The sequence below is a fragment of the Thunnus albacares genome, chromosome 8 (assembly GCF_914725855.1).
Source record: "Thunnus albacares chromosome 8, fThuAlb1.1, whole genome shotgun sequence".
In the NCBI taxonomy this organism is placed as follows: domain Eukaryota; kingdom Metazoa; phylum Chordata; class Actinopteri; order Scombriformes; family Scombridae; genus Thunnus; species Thunnus albacares.
The window spans coordinates 22,044,033-22,062,465 of record NC_058113.1 but is presented as its reverse complement, the minus strand read 5'-3'; the positions used below and the strand labels follow the sequence as shown (position 1 = coordinate 22,062,465).

General features: G+C 39.7%; 1 protein-coding gene across 1 annotated transcript; it reads right to left on the bottom strand.

Annotated features, from left to right (window-relative positions):
- Positions 1 to 1,121: 1,121 nt before the first annotated feature.
- gsk3ab (glycogen synthase kinase 3 alpha b) lies at positions 1,122 to 17,951 on the bottom strand. Its single transcript, XM_044360154.1, has 11 exons — positions 17,719 to 17,951; positions 17,427 to 17,612; positions 10,673 to 10,860; positions 10,358 to 10,441; positions 9,158 to 9,268; positions 6,355 to 6,485; positions 5,851 to 6,055; positions 5,470 to 5,565; positions 4,580 to 4,766; positions 4,346 to 4,423; positions 1,122 to 4,010 (listed from the first exon to the last, which is right to left on the bottom strand). The coding sequence occupies exons 1-11, from the start codon at positions 17,825 to 17,827 to the stop codon at positions 3,943 to 3,945; spliced, it is 1,443 nt and encodes a 480-aa protein (XP_044216089.1). The 5' UTR covers positions 17,828 to 17,951; the 3' UTR covers positions 1,122 to 3,942.
- Between the last annotated feature and the right edge of the window lie 482 nt (positions 17,952 to 18,433).

The following is an 18,433-nucleotide window of genomic DNA, read 5'->3' as shown; positions in this document are numbered from 1 at the left end:
TAATTTATCTGTTAGTTATTGTCCCTGAAATTCCTTACAGATAGTGTTACTACCTGAGCCGTAAAATGCTGTGTGGTAATTTGACTAAGCACATTAATGTAGGAATGTGCAACATTTAAGTACAAAACTGAAATAATGAATCTCTTAAAATTATATTTTGACACAGGCACCCCGTTCAAGACAGGGCCCCAAGATCTCTTAACAAGTTTAGTCTAGTAGTATGAGAACAAAAGATTGACATACATTAAAGAGAATAAAGAAAAGACCCGCCTTAAAGGTAAACTCTTCTCAAGTCTCGTAATAATGAGCTTAGTGGTGCATCTGTCCAAGCTAATTTTTGATTAAATTAGGACATGCCCGCAGCTTTTGGGGCCCCTGGAGCTCTGGGGCTGTGAGGCACTTGTTGGTAGTCCAGCCTTGTGTTGCACAGAAGAACTTTAACACTTACATACTGTTTATGTCAAATTTGACCCATTATTACATTTGAGAGCAATAAAAACACCCTGAACACATTTCTTTTTGCCTGACATTTTAATACTTTTCCTAAAGTGACCCAAAATATACAAAATTGGAAATATTTGTTTATTTTTGGCCTGCTGAGACACATTTTTGTACATAGTGTTCTAGATTAAATTTAACCCAGAGTTATTCAACAATTCAAAAATAACCATTCAAAAGTGTTCAAATTCAATACAATTCATTGAAATCGGGATGTCTGTTCTCGTTTTAGGTAACATGAGACCGTAATATAATGTGATTCTGAATATTTTTCCCCATAAATAGTGTAAAACATGAAGAATACACTCTCTCTGCTCTCTAAAAGCTTAATTAAGGAGTAATCAGCCATTTATTAACAACTGATAAGGTATTATGAATAGATTTGTGGTTCGGAAGTTTGGCATAGAGACTAATTATCATGGAATACTGTCTATGAATATGAACATTATGTAAGGTTTAACCAGCATATTGTTTATCATATTACTGATGCTCCTTTTCTCCAAATTAAAGGTCACAGCTTGTAATCATTTAACATGCTGTTTTAATGTCATTATGATTTGTATTCCCACTGTGATCATGTAAACATGACTTCAAGTATAATTCAATCATGAATGCGAGACAGAAACAGTTTCATCACTTTATTAATGAGTTTAATTATTTATACCAACAAACAAAAACTGTCTCTCTCCCTCCATCCCTCCCTCTTCATCATCATCACCATAATCATCTCCTTTATCCAACCGTTCTGTTCCCAACAGTGACATTTTACCCTCAGACAAGGGTGATAAAAGAGCAGGGTCACAGCAAATTAAAAGCTAAGTGTGACAGATCAGAAGATGAAAATAAACATTAAAATAGCACATTTAATCAGCTCTTCATTTGGGAAAAAAATCAGGAGTACAGAGAATAATGTCCATGGTTTGCGAGCACACACAAACACACATACATTCCCTGCAGCTGTGTTCAAGAAACTCACCAAGAATCTGAAGCATACACACTGAACTAACAGGTCGACCCTGTTACACTCACGCGACACGCAGTAAGCGGAAACAGGAGACGGTCAGACACAGGAGATGGTACATGTCAATGGAAGATTCATTTTTTCCCCCCTTTCCTCCGGATACACACACACGCACGCACATACACACACACGCACACACAGATCTGTGCTCCCTCCCAACATCACGACCCAGTAGATCCAGAGGCTTGTAACATTCCCTTCACATTGAAGTTAAATGGAAAACTGGAGTTCCACCTGTTGGCTAACATGTGCACCTGCATACACACAAGACCACTGATTGCAAACACACTCCAACGTCTGGATCAAAGTACAGTATCTTGGATGTGAAATCGTTTTGCATGTGACATTGCTGGACTAAAATTTGGAATTAAAACAAAAAAAAACAAAACAAAACAAAAAAAATCGAATCCCTCAATTTTACCACCCTGGTGGAAAAGTTCCCCCCACCCCCCCCAAAAAACACAATACAATAAATAAAACAGTTATGACGACATTTATGGGGGAAAAGGGAAAGTCATGAAGAGAGAAATGGAGGGAGAGAGAATAAAAATGAAACATTTTGTTCTGTTTTTCCCCTCCTGAACCAGGGACTGAAATGTATTTACAGACTGCGACTGAGGATAAACAGTCCCGACACTGCTGTGCCGGTCTACTAGAGAAAAAAAAAAAAATTACAAGAACAACAATATAATAACAATAATAACAAAAATAACAAAATAAAATAAAAGGAACTTGATATTTACAGTTTAGCCGTGAAAAAAGAGGAGGGAAGAGGGAAGCAGAAGGCAGGGGTGAGGACAGAAAAGAATGGGAGGGGAGGCTCCAAAAGCTGTTGGGTTTCAGGGGTTTGAGCATCATTTCTGGTCAGATTATTACTAATAGTGGAAGTTATATAGTGTGGTCAACTTGGGCTCAACATGCACATCTGCGTGGTGGAAGAAAAGAGTCCATGCTGACAGCGGACTGTTAAGCTGCGTCAATCATTCAAGATCAGTTCCTACCACCGTTACAGGACAGGAAGAACATGATATGAGCGTCACAGGCAGGCTGTTTGGGAAGGAGGCGAAGAGGGTTTCGACAAATCACTCTCACAAACCAAACAAAATTCACTCGAGTCGATGCATGCACATGTTCTCCCGCACAATCAATAACTGTGTATACTAGCTTAAATGACAATGAAGATGCCAGGTGAGCGGTGAAAAGCGGCCAGTAGTCTCTGTACCCTCCGCACCTGATGTCATTCTTCAACATAATCATGCTGATATGAAACTCAACACCATAAAAGTGACATAATTAAGGAGGTGGCTATTCACCTTACAGTGCTAGGCAACTGTGTTTATGACATTTGAGACATTGAGTCTTCCATATTAGATGCCAATGGAGCCCCACACCAACAGCTCCCTCTGTGTGAAGTTATGGACAGTACACATAACTCTCCCCCTTGCTTACCCTCGACTCCCTTTTGGGGATGTGCAATACTCACTTGAGAATTAACAGGAAACACTCGGTTTCCAGCTTAACCAATGAAAATATGAGCTTATACTGAAGAAATTGAATATGTGCACTCTGCTCATGTAAAGCTCCCTCTCATTTACATAAAAGGCAGTTCAGGAGCTAATATTCAATGTGGTGCCCTCCTTTGTAATAAAATTTAAAATCACCTCTCATCTAAAATGACAAGGACAAAAATCAGCCAATAGGTTCTTTCTGGTATCAAACCGGGATATTTTAAAAAACTCCTCACGTGTTCACCGCTGGGCAGGGTGAACTGACAATACTTGAGTAGAGTTCAGGGTAGAAAGTGACAGAAGAGCCACTAGTCTACACTGTGAATTGTACGATCCAACACTATGTCCAGTATAAGTGTGCCATTTTTGGCCCTCCTAAGGATGATTGTCAATATTAGTCAGGCCTTACATGAGGCCCTCATTCTCAACTCCAAAGTCAAACTGGACTCCTTTTCATGGCACCATGGCCACACATAAAATTAGCTAATGCAAATAAAATGAACATAAAAAAAGGGATAAAAGTCAATTGCAGATTATAATACAGAAAACCCCTCTCCTCATCCCCCAAACATCCTACCCAACCAATGTAAAGTTCCTTTATTTTAACAGACCAGACAAGAACCACACTGAGCTTAGATATGCAGCTTATATTAAGCCCAAGCATGGATACTTGAATGTCCATTGAACAACCCACGCCTTCCTGAAGTTAGCAGCCACAGAAATTGCTTTCTATTGGAAAATGGTTAACATTCAGGGAAAATAGCGATGCTGAGTGTTTATGTGGGTGTGTATAGTTTTTTTTTTTTTTTCTATTTTAAAAATTGGAGCCAAGAGGAAGGTTGAGAGGGAGAAGAGAGGAGGACAGAAAAGGAAAATGGGGGAGAGAAAAAGAAAGGATGACAGAGGGATGGATGCTCAGGTGCTGTTGTTGATGGATCCAGGTGCTGAGCTGGGCTGGGCGGTACTGTCTGACACACTGCCCTCTGCAGGGGGAGAGAGGGAGCACACGCGTCACCAACACGAAACACAGAATTTAGTCACATTTTTGGTAAACTGTCCAGCGTTAATACTAAACCTTTTGTTACCTATGAATGCGATTATAATGTGTCTCTAGAATGTCTTTTAGGTGATATTCATAACAGTGTGAAAAGTAGTTTTCTGATTACTTGTAATTATTTTGTATAGTCACTAGGTCTCTGAGGACAAACAGCCTAATAAAAATGCCAATGAATAAATAAATGAGTAAATAAAAGCTGTCCTCAATATGGTCTATACATGAAAACTACAGCATCAAAAAGAGTATAAATTTTATACATACCATGTGAGGCAGGCGATGTCTGTGCACGAGCGTGAGGAGGAATGAGTGTGGAGTTCAACTGGGGCTGGATTGACAGCTCTGAGAAAGTAGAAAAGGCAAACAAATGTTTAATTATAAATAAGATGGTATATGGCAACCTACAGCAAACATTTAAGTGAAGGTCATCAGAGGTCATAAGCAAAAAAAAATAGATAGTGGAGAGAAAAAAAAAGAACAACAGGAAGGTAAACTGACCAACGGGACTGAAGTTAAAGAGGAGCGGCAGTTCTCGTCCGCTGGGCAGGCGGGTGTTGGGCTGGCGCAGCTCGTCGAAGAAGGCGTGTGCACATGCCTCCAGGGGGGACAGCCTGGTCACCGGCGTGTATTCCAGCAGTCGAGAGCAGAGAGCGATGGCCTCTGGTGGGGTACGAGGCTTAAACACCTGATGAAAGAAAGACATTCAGCAAAACAATTTAGGGCGCTGTATTAATGTATTCTGGAGAAAGAATCAGTCCCACCAGGAATTTGGGGTTTATGTAAATCCATACTGACTGTGAGACTGTTTGCGAATATCATGAATCAATATCATGAATACATACTGTGCACATTTTGCCTGGAGAGCTGCCAGGGCACCAGTTTTTTCTTGTATGGAAATGCATTTTAAGTTTAACCAATGATTTAATGATTTCAATGAATTTTATTAGATGTAAAGAAGGAAACATTTTTAAATGGTGATCTTTGAATTTTTTGAATAAATACAGGTCAAATTTAACCGACAACACTATGTACAAGAATGTGTACCAGCTACACAAAAATAAATAAATAAATAAATATTTCCATTTTTGTATATTCTGGGTCACTTTAGGAAAAGTCAAAAGATTTCAGGCAAAAAGAAATGTCTTTAGGATGTTTTTACTGCTCTCAGATGTAAAAATGGGTGATATCCTGCATTTAAAAAGGGACAATGAATTCCTTGAATCCTTTAAAAGATTTTTAAGAAGTAAGGACTTAATAAAACATCAATCCAATAGTATTTTTCCAATTCCAAAAAGAGCAAAAAAATACAATTTCAGAGAGAGATAAATCCTAAAATCTCACACAGATGAATGTATAATTAATATCAAGCACCAATAGTGGGAACATACCTTTGTCCAAGGGTGTGCTTTGATCTGTGGAAATTTGAACTCTGTGTAGTTAGGGTTCATCTCTCGGATCTGCTCCCTTGTTGGTGTCCCCAGAACCTGACAAATACAAGAGAAAAGTTAACATTCATTAATATTAATCACAGGTATGGATATGCACTGCATACCTGGAGGGATTGTCAGTGTGGATCATAACACACATATTACATACAGTTTCTTGATATCCAACACTGTAGTGACAACAATATTGCAGTCAAGCTCAACCAAAAGTAGTTTCAATTCCTTAAATTAAACCATGTCTCACTTGCTGAAACTCTCTTAATCTACCGTTTTTATTTTTTTTATCATCTCGTTTTTCTCCTGTTTGTGGCTCCCTTACTGTACCTTGATGATCTCTACTAGCTGGTCCACACCACTGTCCCCGGGGAAGATGGGCTGGCCTAGCAGCAGCTCAGCCAGCACACAGCCAGCTGACCAGATGTCAATGTTGGACGTGTAGTCGGTGGCACCAAAGATGAGCTCTGGGGCACGATAGTACCGTGAGCAGATATAGGACACATTCGGCTCTCCCCGAACTAGCTGCTTTGCACTAGAAGGCAGTAAGAAGGGAGATGAAGCAGAAAAACAGACAGTTCAGGAGGAGAGTGCCAGTCAACTTTTCATTTCTCAGTGTATTTGTTCTCACAAAACCACAGCATGTAAGCAACCAAGACAGGAAGGTAAGAAGACGTATGACAGATACACACAGTGAAAAATCAAGACTGAGAAAGAGATGCATACACAAACAGACAGCCAACTGAACATGCACGCTGAAACACAGACAGTCACCACGACGGAAAGAATGATGGTGACAAACAAACATGTCCAGAGGCAGCGTCTGGTACTGACCTGCCAAAGTCACAGAGTTTGAGGATGGCTGTCTCTGGGTCCACCAGGAGGTTCTGGGGCTTGATGTCTCTGTGACACACGCCCTGGGAATGGATATAAGCCAGACTGCGGAACAGCTGGTACATGTACACCTGAGGGGGGAACAAAGAGGGTTGGCATAAAGCTCACAAGTGTTAAACAACTTAGGATCGTACTGATATTTAAGAAGAAAAGAAAATGAGCGTTTGAATACACCCAAGTTCCCTATTGTCACTTTAAATCATGTCTGCCCAATTAATTGCACTGAGTAAATTCAGACATTATAATGTGTAACCAGAAAGTTACACTTCACTGCTGCTTTTACTGGTAGTCTTATGTGACCTTATCTGACCCAAATTAAAGTCTACTGAGTCAACTAAGGCCACAGCTCCACAACAGGGACACCTCCAAGGGATTACATGATAAACCTGAGGGGTTGCAAGATAATTAACGATACGAGAAAGAAGAAAAATATTGTCCTGCTACATTAATCTATGTTAATTTTTAGGATACAAGGACGTTTATTGTCATATCTCACCACAGTTACATTTATACTTTTTAGTTCATGTATGACATGGGGCTTTGGTGAGAAAGTTGCTTACGAAAGGACGATTTAAACTTTAGACGACTTAAAAATGTAAGGTTTAAATTAAGACTTTTCTCTAATCTTTGCTCAGTTCTCGTGAAAATTCTTGAAAAAACAATCCTTCTTGTGTCTACAGAAACCACAAGGTCTAGTTAAACTTAGCTAGGTAACTGTATCACAAATATTATCAAATGGTAATACAATTTATTTTCCAAAGGCATGTATGGATGTGTCAGTCACTCTGACATGTGCCCTAATTTTGTTTTTTTGCATGCACTGTGGTGAATGTTGGAAGAAGCAGCTGGGTAGTGTCTGATGCAGCCTGCAGTAGCATGTTTCTAAAACAAAACAACAAAAGGGGGTAAAAATTCTCCCTTAAGATGTGTTAACATCCACATCCAAACCCCATTTAATATTTGTCTATGCATCCTAAGTCAATGATGTCACCCTAGAGTGAAACAAAAATGCTCAAAAAGTTAAGTCTGCAACCATTTAATGTGTCTGTGGAATGTAGACGGTAAGCATCTTAATAGGAAAAATCACTGTCATCATCACCATTATCATCATTATTACCCACATGATGCAGTGACAGCAGGCTGGCCACAGATTACAAAATGATTACAGACAAGATGACTGAGGGATGAGAGATGATGCTTAAAAAAGGGGGCAGAGAGAGAGAGAGGGAGAGAGAGAGAGAGGAGGAGAGAGGCAGCGAAGAGAGGCATGGTAAAAACATAGGACCCAGGGGACAGAGAGGGAGATAGAGGACTCCAGACGTGCTGTGATGGAACTGTGTCGCTGGAGGAAGGAGGGATGACAGAGGAGAGAAAGAGTGAGAAAGAGAGAGAGATCAGTATGCATCTCAAAGCCACAGGGGAGCGGCAGGCTGAGGTGGGGAAATGGGCCATGAGACAGCTATAATGTCCTCTCTGCTGCTACAGTCACAGTAAACACACAAACACACTCTCTAAAATGAGCACCCTTTTAAACAGGAACCAAGTGTATTGCAAACAGATTAATTCCCCTGAGACCATCTTTCCCCATTCTGCTTTCATAATCCTTTAACAGTGAGCTGTCTGTGGAAAACAAACAGGAAAATACTTAGTTGTTCATTACATCACAGGCAATTACTGAACAAAACTTTCCTTTCAGTTTCCGCTGAATTTCTTTGAAAATTGGTACACAGTAACTGATAAAACTTAATTCAAAGGACTAGGATGAGAGATAATCTAAATATATCCTATTTTGCATGTGAACTGGTGAATGACCAGGTATGAAAGCCAATATTAGATAGATATCAGATCTGTGCCACGATTTTTCAACTTCTAAAGCAGCAGAGTATACTGCTGGGGGTGGAGGGGTATGCATGTCCATATTCAACGAAGCATCTCTCTCGCTCTTGTTTTTGTATAATGGCCTGCTCGAACGGCCCACAGAGCAACTGGTGCTCCCGATGGCCGCACAACACTCTCTCCAGCAATTAACGTTGCCATGACAACAATGTCAACGATAGGGAAATAAGCCACATTAGAACCACATTCATCTGGGGACAGAATCACTGTGAATGATCTCCAGTTACACTGTATTTTCAATGTCACTTACAATTTATTGATAAATAGAAAATTTATTTCAAAATAGTAAACGTTACACTTCATAATGTATTCATAACACGATGTACTAGCTGGGTCCGGATTGACTTGCTGTTCAGTCTGGATGTGGACTTAAGTCCGGACTTTGAGAAGTCCTGGTATGCTGTATTTGTTTTTCGTCTTTGTGTGCTTCCTACTGGCGGACCAGATGTCAGAGCTTCACAATAACTAATTAATGCAGCATAATAAGTTACAGCTAAATGCATATCAGATGCATTAATCCCAGATCTCTGCCAAAAAGAACTCGTTTGCTTGCTGGGCCAAGAACTGTCTACTACCGACTGGAATGAAAACATCACCTCTGCTAGCTTTGTTAACTGAAAAAAATAAATACAAGTTTGTCTGTTGTCGTATATTTGCTGCTAAGGTTACATCAGAATTTTTAGCTTAGTATAAATACATAAATTGAGTATTTCATTGCTGAATAACTGACTGAAATGAACATTTTAACACCTGTAGAGGTATGGTGAAGCAGTGACAGGGGAAAATGCCCTTGAGCACACGCACAGTTTTTGTGTTGGTGTGTCTGTGTATGCATGCATCTACCAACCTTAACATAGATGATGGGGATGGTGGTCTTGGCCTTGTTGAAGTGCCGAGCCACCCTGTACACTGTCTCAGGGACGTAGTCCAGCACCAGATTCAAATAAACCTCATCTTTCTGGAAAGGAGGAACAAAAGGGAAAGTGGACAGTATAGTTAGGGGTGGAAAGTCTAAACCTGTCAAAATCAGAAGTTATAAGAAGATAACTTACAAAACAAACCAACATTATAAAATATGTTGGACTGTGGGCGAGTAAACAAAAAATAATTATTGTAGCTGTATGCAGTGATGAGCTAGTCTATGTGACGGAAGATAGCTTTTAGAATGACAAGAGAGAAATGAAACACTTATGCGTTGCACTTATTATCTCAAATTACTATCTGCTGCAAACAATGATTAAATAAACAAGTTGTACAATACAGTTGATACAGCTCATTGACACTGCCTTCACACTTAAGAAGTAATAACACACATCTGTCATTATGAGAGTAAACACAACTGATTAGCTTGCCATAGTAAATATTGCTGAAGTACACTGAGTGTAAACACAGAGTGTAATCACTGTCTGACTCAATACAGGGGAGGATATTCAAGCTCAATGACTCCAATTTTCATATTCTTAATTAATTATCTATAAAATCTTTCATTGAGTTAGAATACACAGTGACTATCTCTATTCAATGTCTGTTTGCCAAATTTGGTGAGGAAATATTTTAAAAATGGCACCGAAAGCAGTATGTGCCCTTGCACACACATATAAAGATGCATCTTGATCTGAGGAATCCAGGGAGTAATGATTTGTTTCTAGGACGTACAGCTCAGAAGGGATCAAAGAGTAAACTCACTTGTCACTGTGTCACAATGTCAACAGTCCTAGATTTTGTTCCTCGAGTTGAGAGCGAGATTTTCAACCCATCTGCCATGTTTGGCTGATATAGCTCATGTTTTCTCAGATGCAGACAATTTAAGACCAAAAGCAGAACCACATCAATAATCTGAGAAAGTCAGTGAAAGTGCTTGGACCCCAAAACCCTATGTAAAGAGTGTGAGTCAAGCTATAATAGAGACCAAGGTCTTCTTTTCTAAAACTTGCCTATGAATCACCCTAGATGCATGCACAATTAAATTGCTGGGTGTGGAGGCAGAGTGCTCCATCCAGAAACTTGATTCCTAGAGCATAATAAAGTCGTGTTCGTGGATACACACCTTCTCACCACTGGAGTAGAAGAAGTAACGTAGCCTCACAATGTTGCAGTGGTCCAGTTTCCTCATAATTTGCAGCTCCCTATTCTACAATGAAGAACGCACATCAGGAAAAAGGAAAAGGGACATAAGGAAAGGAAAGGCAGAGGGTGAATTGTGGATAAAAACAGCGTTCATAATTTAATTAAGGACAATTACTGAAGAACATCAAAATCCTCACAGTGAAAGAGCGATGCTTATAAAAAAATATGACTAGCTTTTCTGTAGATGCACAGTGGTATTTCGTTGTAATGTAATTACCTGATTGTCTACACATACCTTAAACCTCTTGTCTTGGAGAACTTTCTTAATTGCCACCATCTCCTGGCTGTCAATGAGGCGAGCCTGGTAGACCACTCCAAAGGAGCCATTTCCTATAACCTTTATGTCTGTGTAGGACACTTCCTGAGGGCGATCGGGGCCCTGGCCGGGTGTGGCTACCACTGTCGTCACTTTGCCGCTGTCTCCTGTGGATAAGAGCAGAAATACACCTTGTCTTAGAGATCCTGAAATGATCAGAATTGTCCCTGTCGAGAAGTGCGCTGTGCCTCCATGCTAAAATTAAACATCAACCATTTGAATAAATGAAACATACTGTAATTAAAATCATCAATGCAAAAAAAAAAAAAAAAATCAACATGGATAAAGTGATCTTTAGACACGTGAGAAATACAGTGACATAACTGCCTGCAGTTTAGCCTATTCCAATGTCCCTGAGGAAAGAGAGGCTAAACATCAACAAGCACTCCCTCCTTCTCTAAATGGTTGTGACCTATGTGGTGGCTCCCCAGACACACTCCACTGGCTGGTAATGAGCTCCTGATACTTCCCATAACACTTTCCCCTGCTCTCCTGAGTGAAACTATTAAAAAAAAAAAAAAAAAACAACTTTAATACAGGAGAGTAGTGTGTGATGGGTCTACTGAAGCCGCATTTTGTCACAGGTTAATTCCTTCTCATCATAATTCAGAGGGACTCAGGTCTGCAACAGTATGCTGTACACATCATTGCTAAAACACAGAACTACATAATGCAAATAAATACCAAATAAATAACCAAATAAAATTAGTTTCAGTTCTCCCTGCAGCCAGCTTCTTCACTTTACTCACCCACTTGCTTACTCTCTCTTTCTTGCTGTACGCCTATGGCTGTTTTTTCGGAGACATCGGTTAAATGTTGTTAAAACGTCAGTAACATTAAATTCCCATTACAAATAGGAGTGCCTGGAGCAGGGCAGTGCAGCCCAAGTTTAACCCAGTTCAGGACGAGAATCACAAAGCCAGGTCAACACATTCAGGTTGCAGGTTAAACCTGTGTATATGTCTGGATAAAAGGTACTACAGACTCGATCACAGTCCCAGCTCAGCATCTCTGCAGGTTGACTCACCTCCCCGTTCAAATAATGGACATATGCAGTACATTTACCCGCAAGGATGAGTTGATGTAATCTCTGACCACATTATGTAAAGCTAAAGGGACAAGTGAGAACTCTAGCACTGTATACGTAAGGGTCTTATAGGCAGGGAGGAGTACAAGGTGTGTGTTTTAAACTAGTCAAACAATGTCACTGTCAGGCTAATATTTGACCTTGTAGAAAAAATGAGATGCTCAAGATCTAACAGTAACTGACAGCTCTCGTTAGGGTCAAGTAGCAGCCCAGTGTTTTACGCCTGTGCACGTGTTTGGGTCAAAAATGATCTGACAAATCGGCACCAGAAGCAATGACACTGGGAGGGGAAGAACAGCAGAGAAGAGGCCCATTGCCAAAAGGCTTGTCAGAGCCTGTGATAAAATTGCGTGGACAGTAGCACACCCAGAAGTGCTACCATTTCCTGGGCTTGCTCAATTCGCCTGTCTCAACAGGACCCCTCCTGATCTCTAGTAGGTCTCAGAGTCTCAAAATGGAGTCAGACAATGAAGCATTTTGGCCTTTCCTACAAGCTGACAAAAACCAAAGACACCGATGTGGCTTTATCACCTGAAATTTCTGTCTATACGAATACAGCTGCTTTAACATAAAAATGTTAAATTATTTCATAAATTTCACATTAGATTATCATCTTTACTTTCTTCTCGATAACAATTGACAACCCTATAGTTTTATATTTTTGCAATTTTCCACCCAAAACTTTTTCAAGGTTAGCAGCAAACAGCAGCCGACAGCATATCCACATGATTGGTCTAGATTTGATCTCTACCCTCAGGTCAGCAGGAAATATTTAGCTTTGAGATCAGTCACTATGCGGTTCCTGCGCATTCCTGTATTCCAGCTCCACAATACACTGTTCCCTCTGTGTTTCCTTTTAGCATCACTTTCACACTCTTTTTAAACAACTGAAGTCAGAGGGGAGGGCATTAAATATGGAGCAGCTGTGGCATGATAGTCCCTTGAATAATGAATGCAAAGATGAGCACTGTGCCCAGCTGTCAGTAAATAGCTTTGGTTTCTGATACGTCAACACAAGTCTGATGAGTAAGAGAAAAAGGATGAGCAGAGTGACTTCATCACACCCACACTTATAAGCAATTATCTTAGAGCTCATCTGTAAGTATAACTAGTATTTTATCATTTGTGGCCTACAGGAATTTTAACAGTACCTTGCCTGATATTGTGTGGTGATGTTACATTAGGCGTGGCACGGATAAATCACTCCAAAGAAAATGGTAACTTTTAATCCGTGCAGCTACACGTTTCCACTCCTCCACAATAGAAGATGCTTCAATTAACCAGAAGCCTTAGAGTCAGAAAATACACCTGTGCATTACAAATGAGTATCAATATTCCTTAAATTTACTGACCAGAAAACAGATCACAAGAAGAGATTTAAGCCAACAAATTATTTGCACTTCATCACAGCCGACGTGCAGTTTATGTTGCTGTTTCTTGCCACACTGACTCAAGATGGCGCTCTTGACCAGCAGTCCATCGATCACACTTTATCGATTCCGATACCTCAACTCTGGGTATCTGTCAATGCCAGGGTACTGATCCAATACCAGTGCTCTCTTTCTCTCCCCAAATTTGAAATCTATATATCTCACTGCATACTCATTCATGCTTACTCATTCATTAAAAGGTAACATGAGGCCAGACATTGCTGTAATTGCTGTGGCACTAAATACTGAGTTGGAGGCCTGCTGTCACTATATGAATGTAACAGATAGCAGAAACACTGAAATCATGATGACATTGATGAATAAAATGTATTTAATGTGGATCGGTCACATCACAGCGATACCTGTTCCACTTAATTAGGTCTGTGTCGCTGGATCGTATCAGTCCCTTCATCCCTTCTCTTGACCATTTACTATGCCATGAATTAAATGTGTATATGTAGGTCCAGGATTTGAGGATAAGAAGGAAGCAACTGGGATTTTTAAGGGTGTAAAAGGATGTAAGGACATGTAATAACCAACTGGTTCCAGTAAAACAGTTTAAAGTCCCCCTCCACTCAAAAATGTGTTTTGCTTAGAACTACCTCACTTGAATGTTTGACCAGAATGATACTAGAAGGTGTTTCCTCTGCGCTCTTAAATCTGAGTTTAAGACATGCACCTACGAGCATGATTTGTGACATCAGAAATAGTTTGCAAGCCAATCGTGGTGCAGTATGCAACGTACACAAGTGTGATGTGGAAACATAAAGATCTGGTATTATGGCCTTTTTTCTCATTTCTCTAAATCCATCTTTCATAACAGAATTTGTAGCTGCTGAACAACCAACAACAGCACGCTTACAGTGTCTCGTCATCTGACTGAAATGCAAACTCCGACTACAGAAGTCGCATGCGCACTCAACATAGCGCTGGGTGGCAGTGGGTTTAAGCTAAAGCCTCCTAGCATATTTGATTTGACTTTCCGGTGTGATGTTTTAACAGGTTACACCTCAACACTGCTAGCACTTGAGCCACAAATTCAAAATTTCAAATAACTTCAAAAGGCCGAGGAGATAGAATTGAGTAATTTGACAGCACAGCAGGGCCCCCATCATCACCCTAATCCATTCCAAAGCTCATTTCTCTTGTTTTCCACAATACCAGCCCTTTAAAGCCTCCACTGCACATACACTGAGAAAGGATTTTTCAGGCAAATTGGAGACATCTTGTGTCCAGCAGTTAAGCTTTTAAAATGAAAAATATTTGTATATTCATAGATTCAGGATTTTTTTAAATGAGGGAGAAGTAGTAGATGTAATTTTAAGAATTGGGTTATTGAAGTTTTGTGGAAAAAAAACATATCAGACAATCATTATTATTCAAATCAGAGTATTTCTGTATGTTTTAAAACATGTCTGGAGGAGATCTTCAATACTTCTGAAACGGTTAGCTACTAGTAGAGGGATATATATTAATATTTTGGAATAAGTAGGCCAACTTAACTCATTTACCCATGACACTTTCAAGTGTCATGGGTAACAGATACAAGGCAAATCCAGGGACTTAAGGATGGTCTCTAGTGTATGAACACTGTAAAAATTAGAGCAGGGATTAATAGGGATAAGTATTAAACTGAGTATTGAAAACTGTCAATAATGAAAGCTGGTGTTGACTGCTTGCTCAGACTCATGCTCTATTATTATTTGATCAGACTGTTCTTATGAGCCACATTTAAAATATGATAAGTTTACCTTTTTTGTTAAGTGACAAGAGGGGCTTTTTTATATTACTCAAAATATAAAAAATGGCATATACCATAAAAAGATACTGCTATCACTATGAAGACTCATATTATGTTGCCACTAGTATCAAAAAATTTCAAGTGATACCCAGATCTATTATCATCATTCCTATTGGCTTTGATCAGCCAAAATGGCTACTGATTTTCTTTTTTCTCCTCTTTCAGTCAGCAAACATCACAATTTAGCATCACAGCCAAAAATTAGTAAATAGTGGGACAAATAGGCAAGTCAATTGGAGCCCCAGCTGGTTGTGTTTCATTATAGCTGAGCACATGATTTAGTTCTGTTAACAGGTAAATGAATGAGTATAAAAATAGTGATTTGATTGTGGCTTGTTAATGTTACCTGCAGGCATTGAATAAATCACTGTTACCTGCTGCCAAGTTGTCTGATCAACTAGAATTACAGGCATTGGGTTTTTGGGCTGTTGGTAAAAAAAAACAAGCTATTTGACCACCACATTGGACTTAAGAAAATTGTGATGGGCATTTTTTTGACACGTCATAGTCCAAATGATTAACCAAGAGAATAATTAACAGATTGTCTGATAATGAAAGTGATAGTTGCAGCCCTGACGGCAATAGAAAGCATTCTTTACGTTACTGCTACACAGCAACCTACCACAGGCAAACATCATCCTTTTGGAAAAGCTTAGTTTTCCTCACGCACATTAAAAAAATGAGACTGGCGTTCCCAGATTTATCCACTTCAGAGAGCTTAGTTTAATAAATAACCAGATTTAAAATAACAAGGTTAGTTTGGACTAAAGGGCAAAAGGTAGTGATGGAGAGATGTTTTCAGATTTAGCCAGCTTAGTGTCGATGCAGTCTAAAATAGCACTTTTGTTTGCGTTTAAGCAGGATCCTGGTGGCTCAGACACAAGAGCAAAGCTTTCAGAGACTGAAGCAGATCCTGATGGACAAAACTGAGACATTCTGGAAACTGAGCAAGGGAAAAGAGTCATCTGCATTCAAAAGCAATGGATTCACCTGATGAAGATCTGCTGATTGGCCACATATACTAACATCAGCTAACACTACACTGCAGCTTGAGTCAACTTTGCCTTTAACTAGTATACTTTGTTAATTCTCTTACCTGTTCTAATTATCAATGAAATTTATTATTTTCTGTCAGCCCCAAAAACAGCTTCTCTTTCCTATTTTGAGTATGCTATTTGAAAAGTGCTGCAATGCTAGTTTCCAACCAGTCTGTACCAAATCCATCCTTCTGCACACCTCTGTCTAACCCTATAGATCTCAAGTCAACTGCCACCACTGCATGGCTACATGACCCCTGACCCATTCTGCAAGTTCTTATCATCACACCAACATAAACTGGAGGGATTTTGCTGGGGGCAAACCAGAACTTCCAGTGCAAGCGTCAAAATGGTAAAGGGAATGAGAAATGTTCAACCAATCAGCGTAAAAGTAGACAGCCTACAAACATGGGATAATGCCTTTCTTGAAGGTGTATAGAAATGTTATTTAATGCAGAATTTGTCTTACACCTGAGGGATGCCGGCAAACATCCCAAATACATGTTTGCCCAACGGTTTCCACAATACTATGGTGGCATATTCTCACTTTACTGGAGGTTATTTCAAAGATGACCTGGGATGGATTGATGTACTTGATCAGCTGCCCTAAACCTATGCTTGAATGCAGACAAATATAAATGTAGTGTATGCATCAACAAGAGAAGATAATATAAGGTCAACATTTGTTGGTTGACGAGCAGACGTGAAAGCTATTTAGATCTCAGTGATTTGGTTTAACGTTATTTCTATTGCAAATCATTTCACTTTCTTTGAGCTACCACGCAGCGTGAACCGTCGTTAGCCTTATCTGGCAAAAAAAAACTATCTGCAAGATCAGACTGGACGGGGGACGACGCCTAAAAACTTAAGACCAGATCATTTTCAACCTACTCTTTCCAAACGTTAGCAAGCTAGCTAGCTTCCACATCTGATATTAATGACGAATATATCAAACCGTCGGCTAACGCTAACTCTGTAACTCACTTAGGTCACTATGCCACAATAAGGGTTAGATAATGTTGCCTAAAATGGCATAACGTTATTTTCCGTCGAGATGTCAACGGCTTGGATCCAAGCTTGCAGCTAACGATAATGTTAGCTGTGCGATAAAAGCCCTTGATCGCAGAGGTTCCTTAATGAAAAACACAGCTAACGTTAGCTGGCCAGCTAACAGCTTGCTGGCTAAGGTTAGCTCCGCGACAATGATCGACATTAGTTAAATAAATGCGGAGACATTACTTAAAAAATAACGTACAACCCAAAACTTTGTAATACCTTGTCAATTGGGTGTATGATAAGAATATAAAATAATACTTACGAGGCAGTTTCAAATTCCCAAAGCTCGTCGAGCTGCTTCCACTGGCTTGTGAAGCCCCAGTTTTTCCTGTCGAGCTTCCGCCGGCTGCTGCTGATCCGGCACCGGCTGCAGCGGCTCCGGGAGCTCCGGGAGGCTCAGCGAATGAGCTGGTCCTGGGCCGCCCGCTGCCGCTCATATTTGTGAGAACTAAAGCCGGGGCAAGGGTGAACGTTGTTAACAGCCAGACAGGTACAGGCTTAAGCTATATATGTATGTATTGTAATTTCCGTTATAAATTAAAAACTACACTTACAGCGTTCTGTACAGGTTGCCCGTCTCCCCCTTTCTTCCTCTGTAGAACGGTGATGGTGGGGGGACTGGGGAGGTTGACGCACGACGACGTAAAGCTCACAAGGGTTCATGGGAAACGTAGTTTTTTTTGTTTGTTTGTTTTGTTTTTTTTAGCAACTACGAGTCCAGGTACAGCACCAGCAACAATGTGACAGATCATGTATAGACGAAAAGACACAATTATAGTCTTTTAAGTTGGGTTATGTTATATATAAAGTAACGTGTCATTTTTTTTCTTGCCATTCAATATTTATTCCTCACTTCTTTGCACTATTTGTATTCTGTTTGCAGTTCACAGAGATGGTTTCACCTGTTTATAATAATAATAATAATAATAATAATAATAATAATAATAATAATAATAATAATAATATATTTAATTTGTACCGCACTTTCCATTCATAATGAAACTCTAGTGGTATAATATTAATAACAATATTAATAACATTGAACACACAACATAAAGAAAATAATAATAATAACAGTTAAGATGAAAAAGCCTTCCTGAATAGAAAGGTTTTTAGAAGAGTCTAAGGTCTGTGCTGCCCTCAGATGGTTGTTTTAGATTAGGTACAGGTTGTGGACATTCCATGTATATCTTTCTGAGGATTGTTGTGTTATGTTGTGTGTGACTACATTGAGAGCCACTAAAACGGAATCACTTTCCTTGTATGCGT

Coding starts and splice junctions, on each gene's coding strand:
- gsk3ab (XM_044360154.1), bottom strand. CDS start 17,827: ATGAACCCTTGTGAGCTTTACGTCGTCGTGCGTCAACCTCCCCAGTCC. Junction 10,861..17,426: donor TGGGAATTTGAAACTGCCTC/GTAAGTATTATT, acceptor TCTTATCCACAG/GAGACAGCGGCAAAGTGACG. Junction 4,011..4,345: donor GACATCGCCTGCCTCACATG/GTATGTATAAAA, acceptor CTCCCCCTGCAG/AGGGCAGTGTGTCAGACAGT.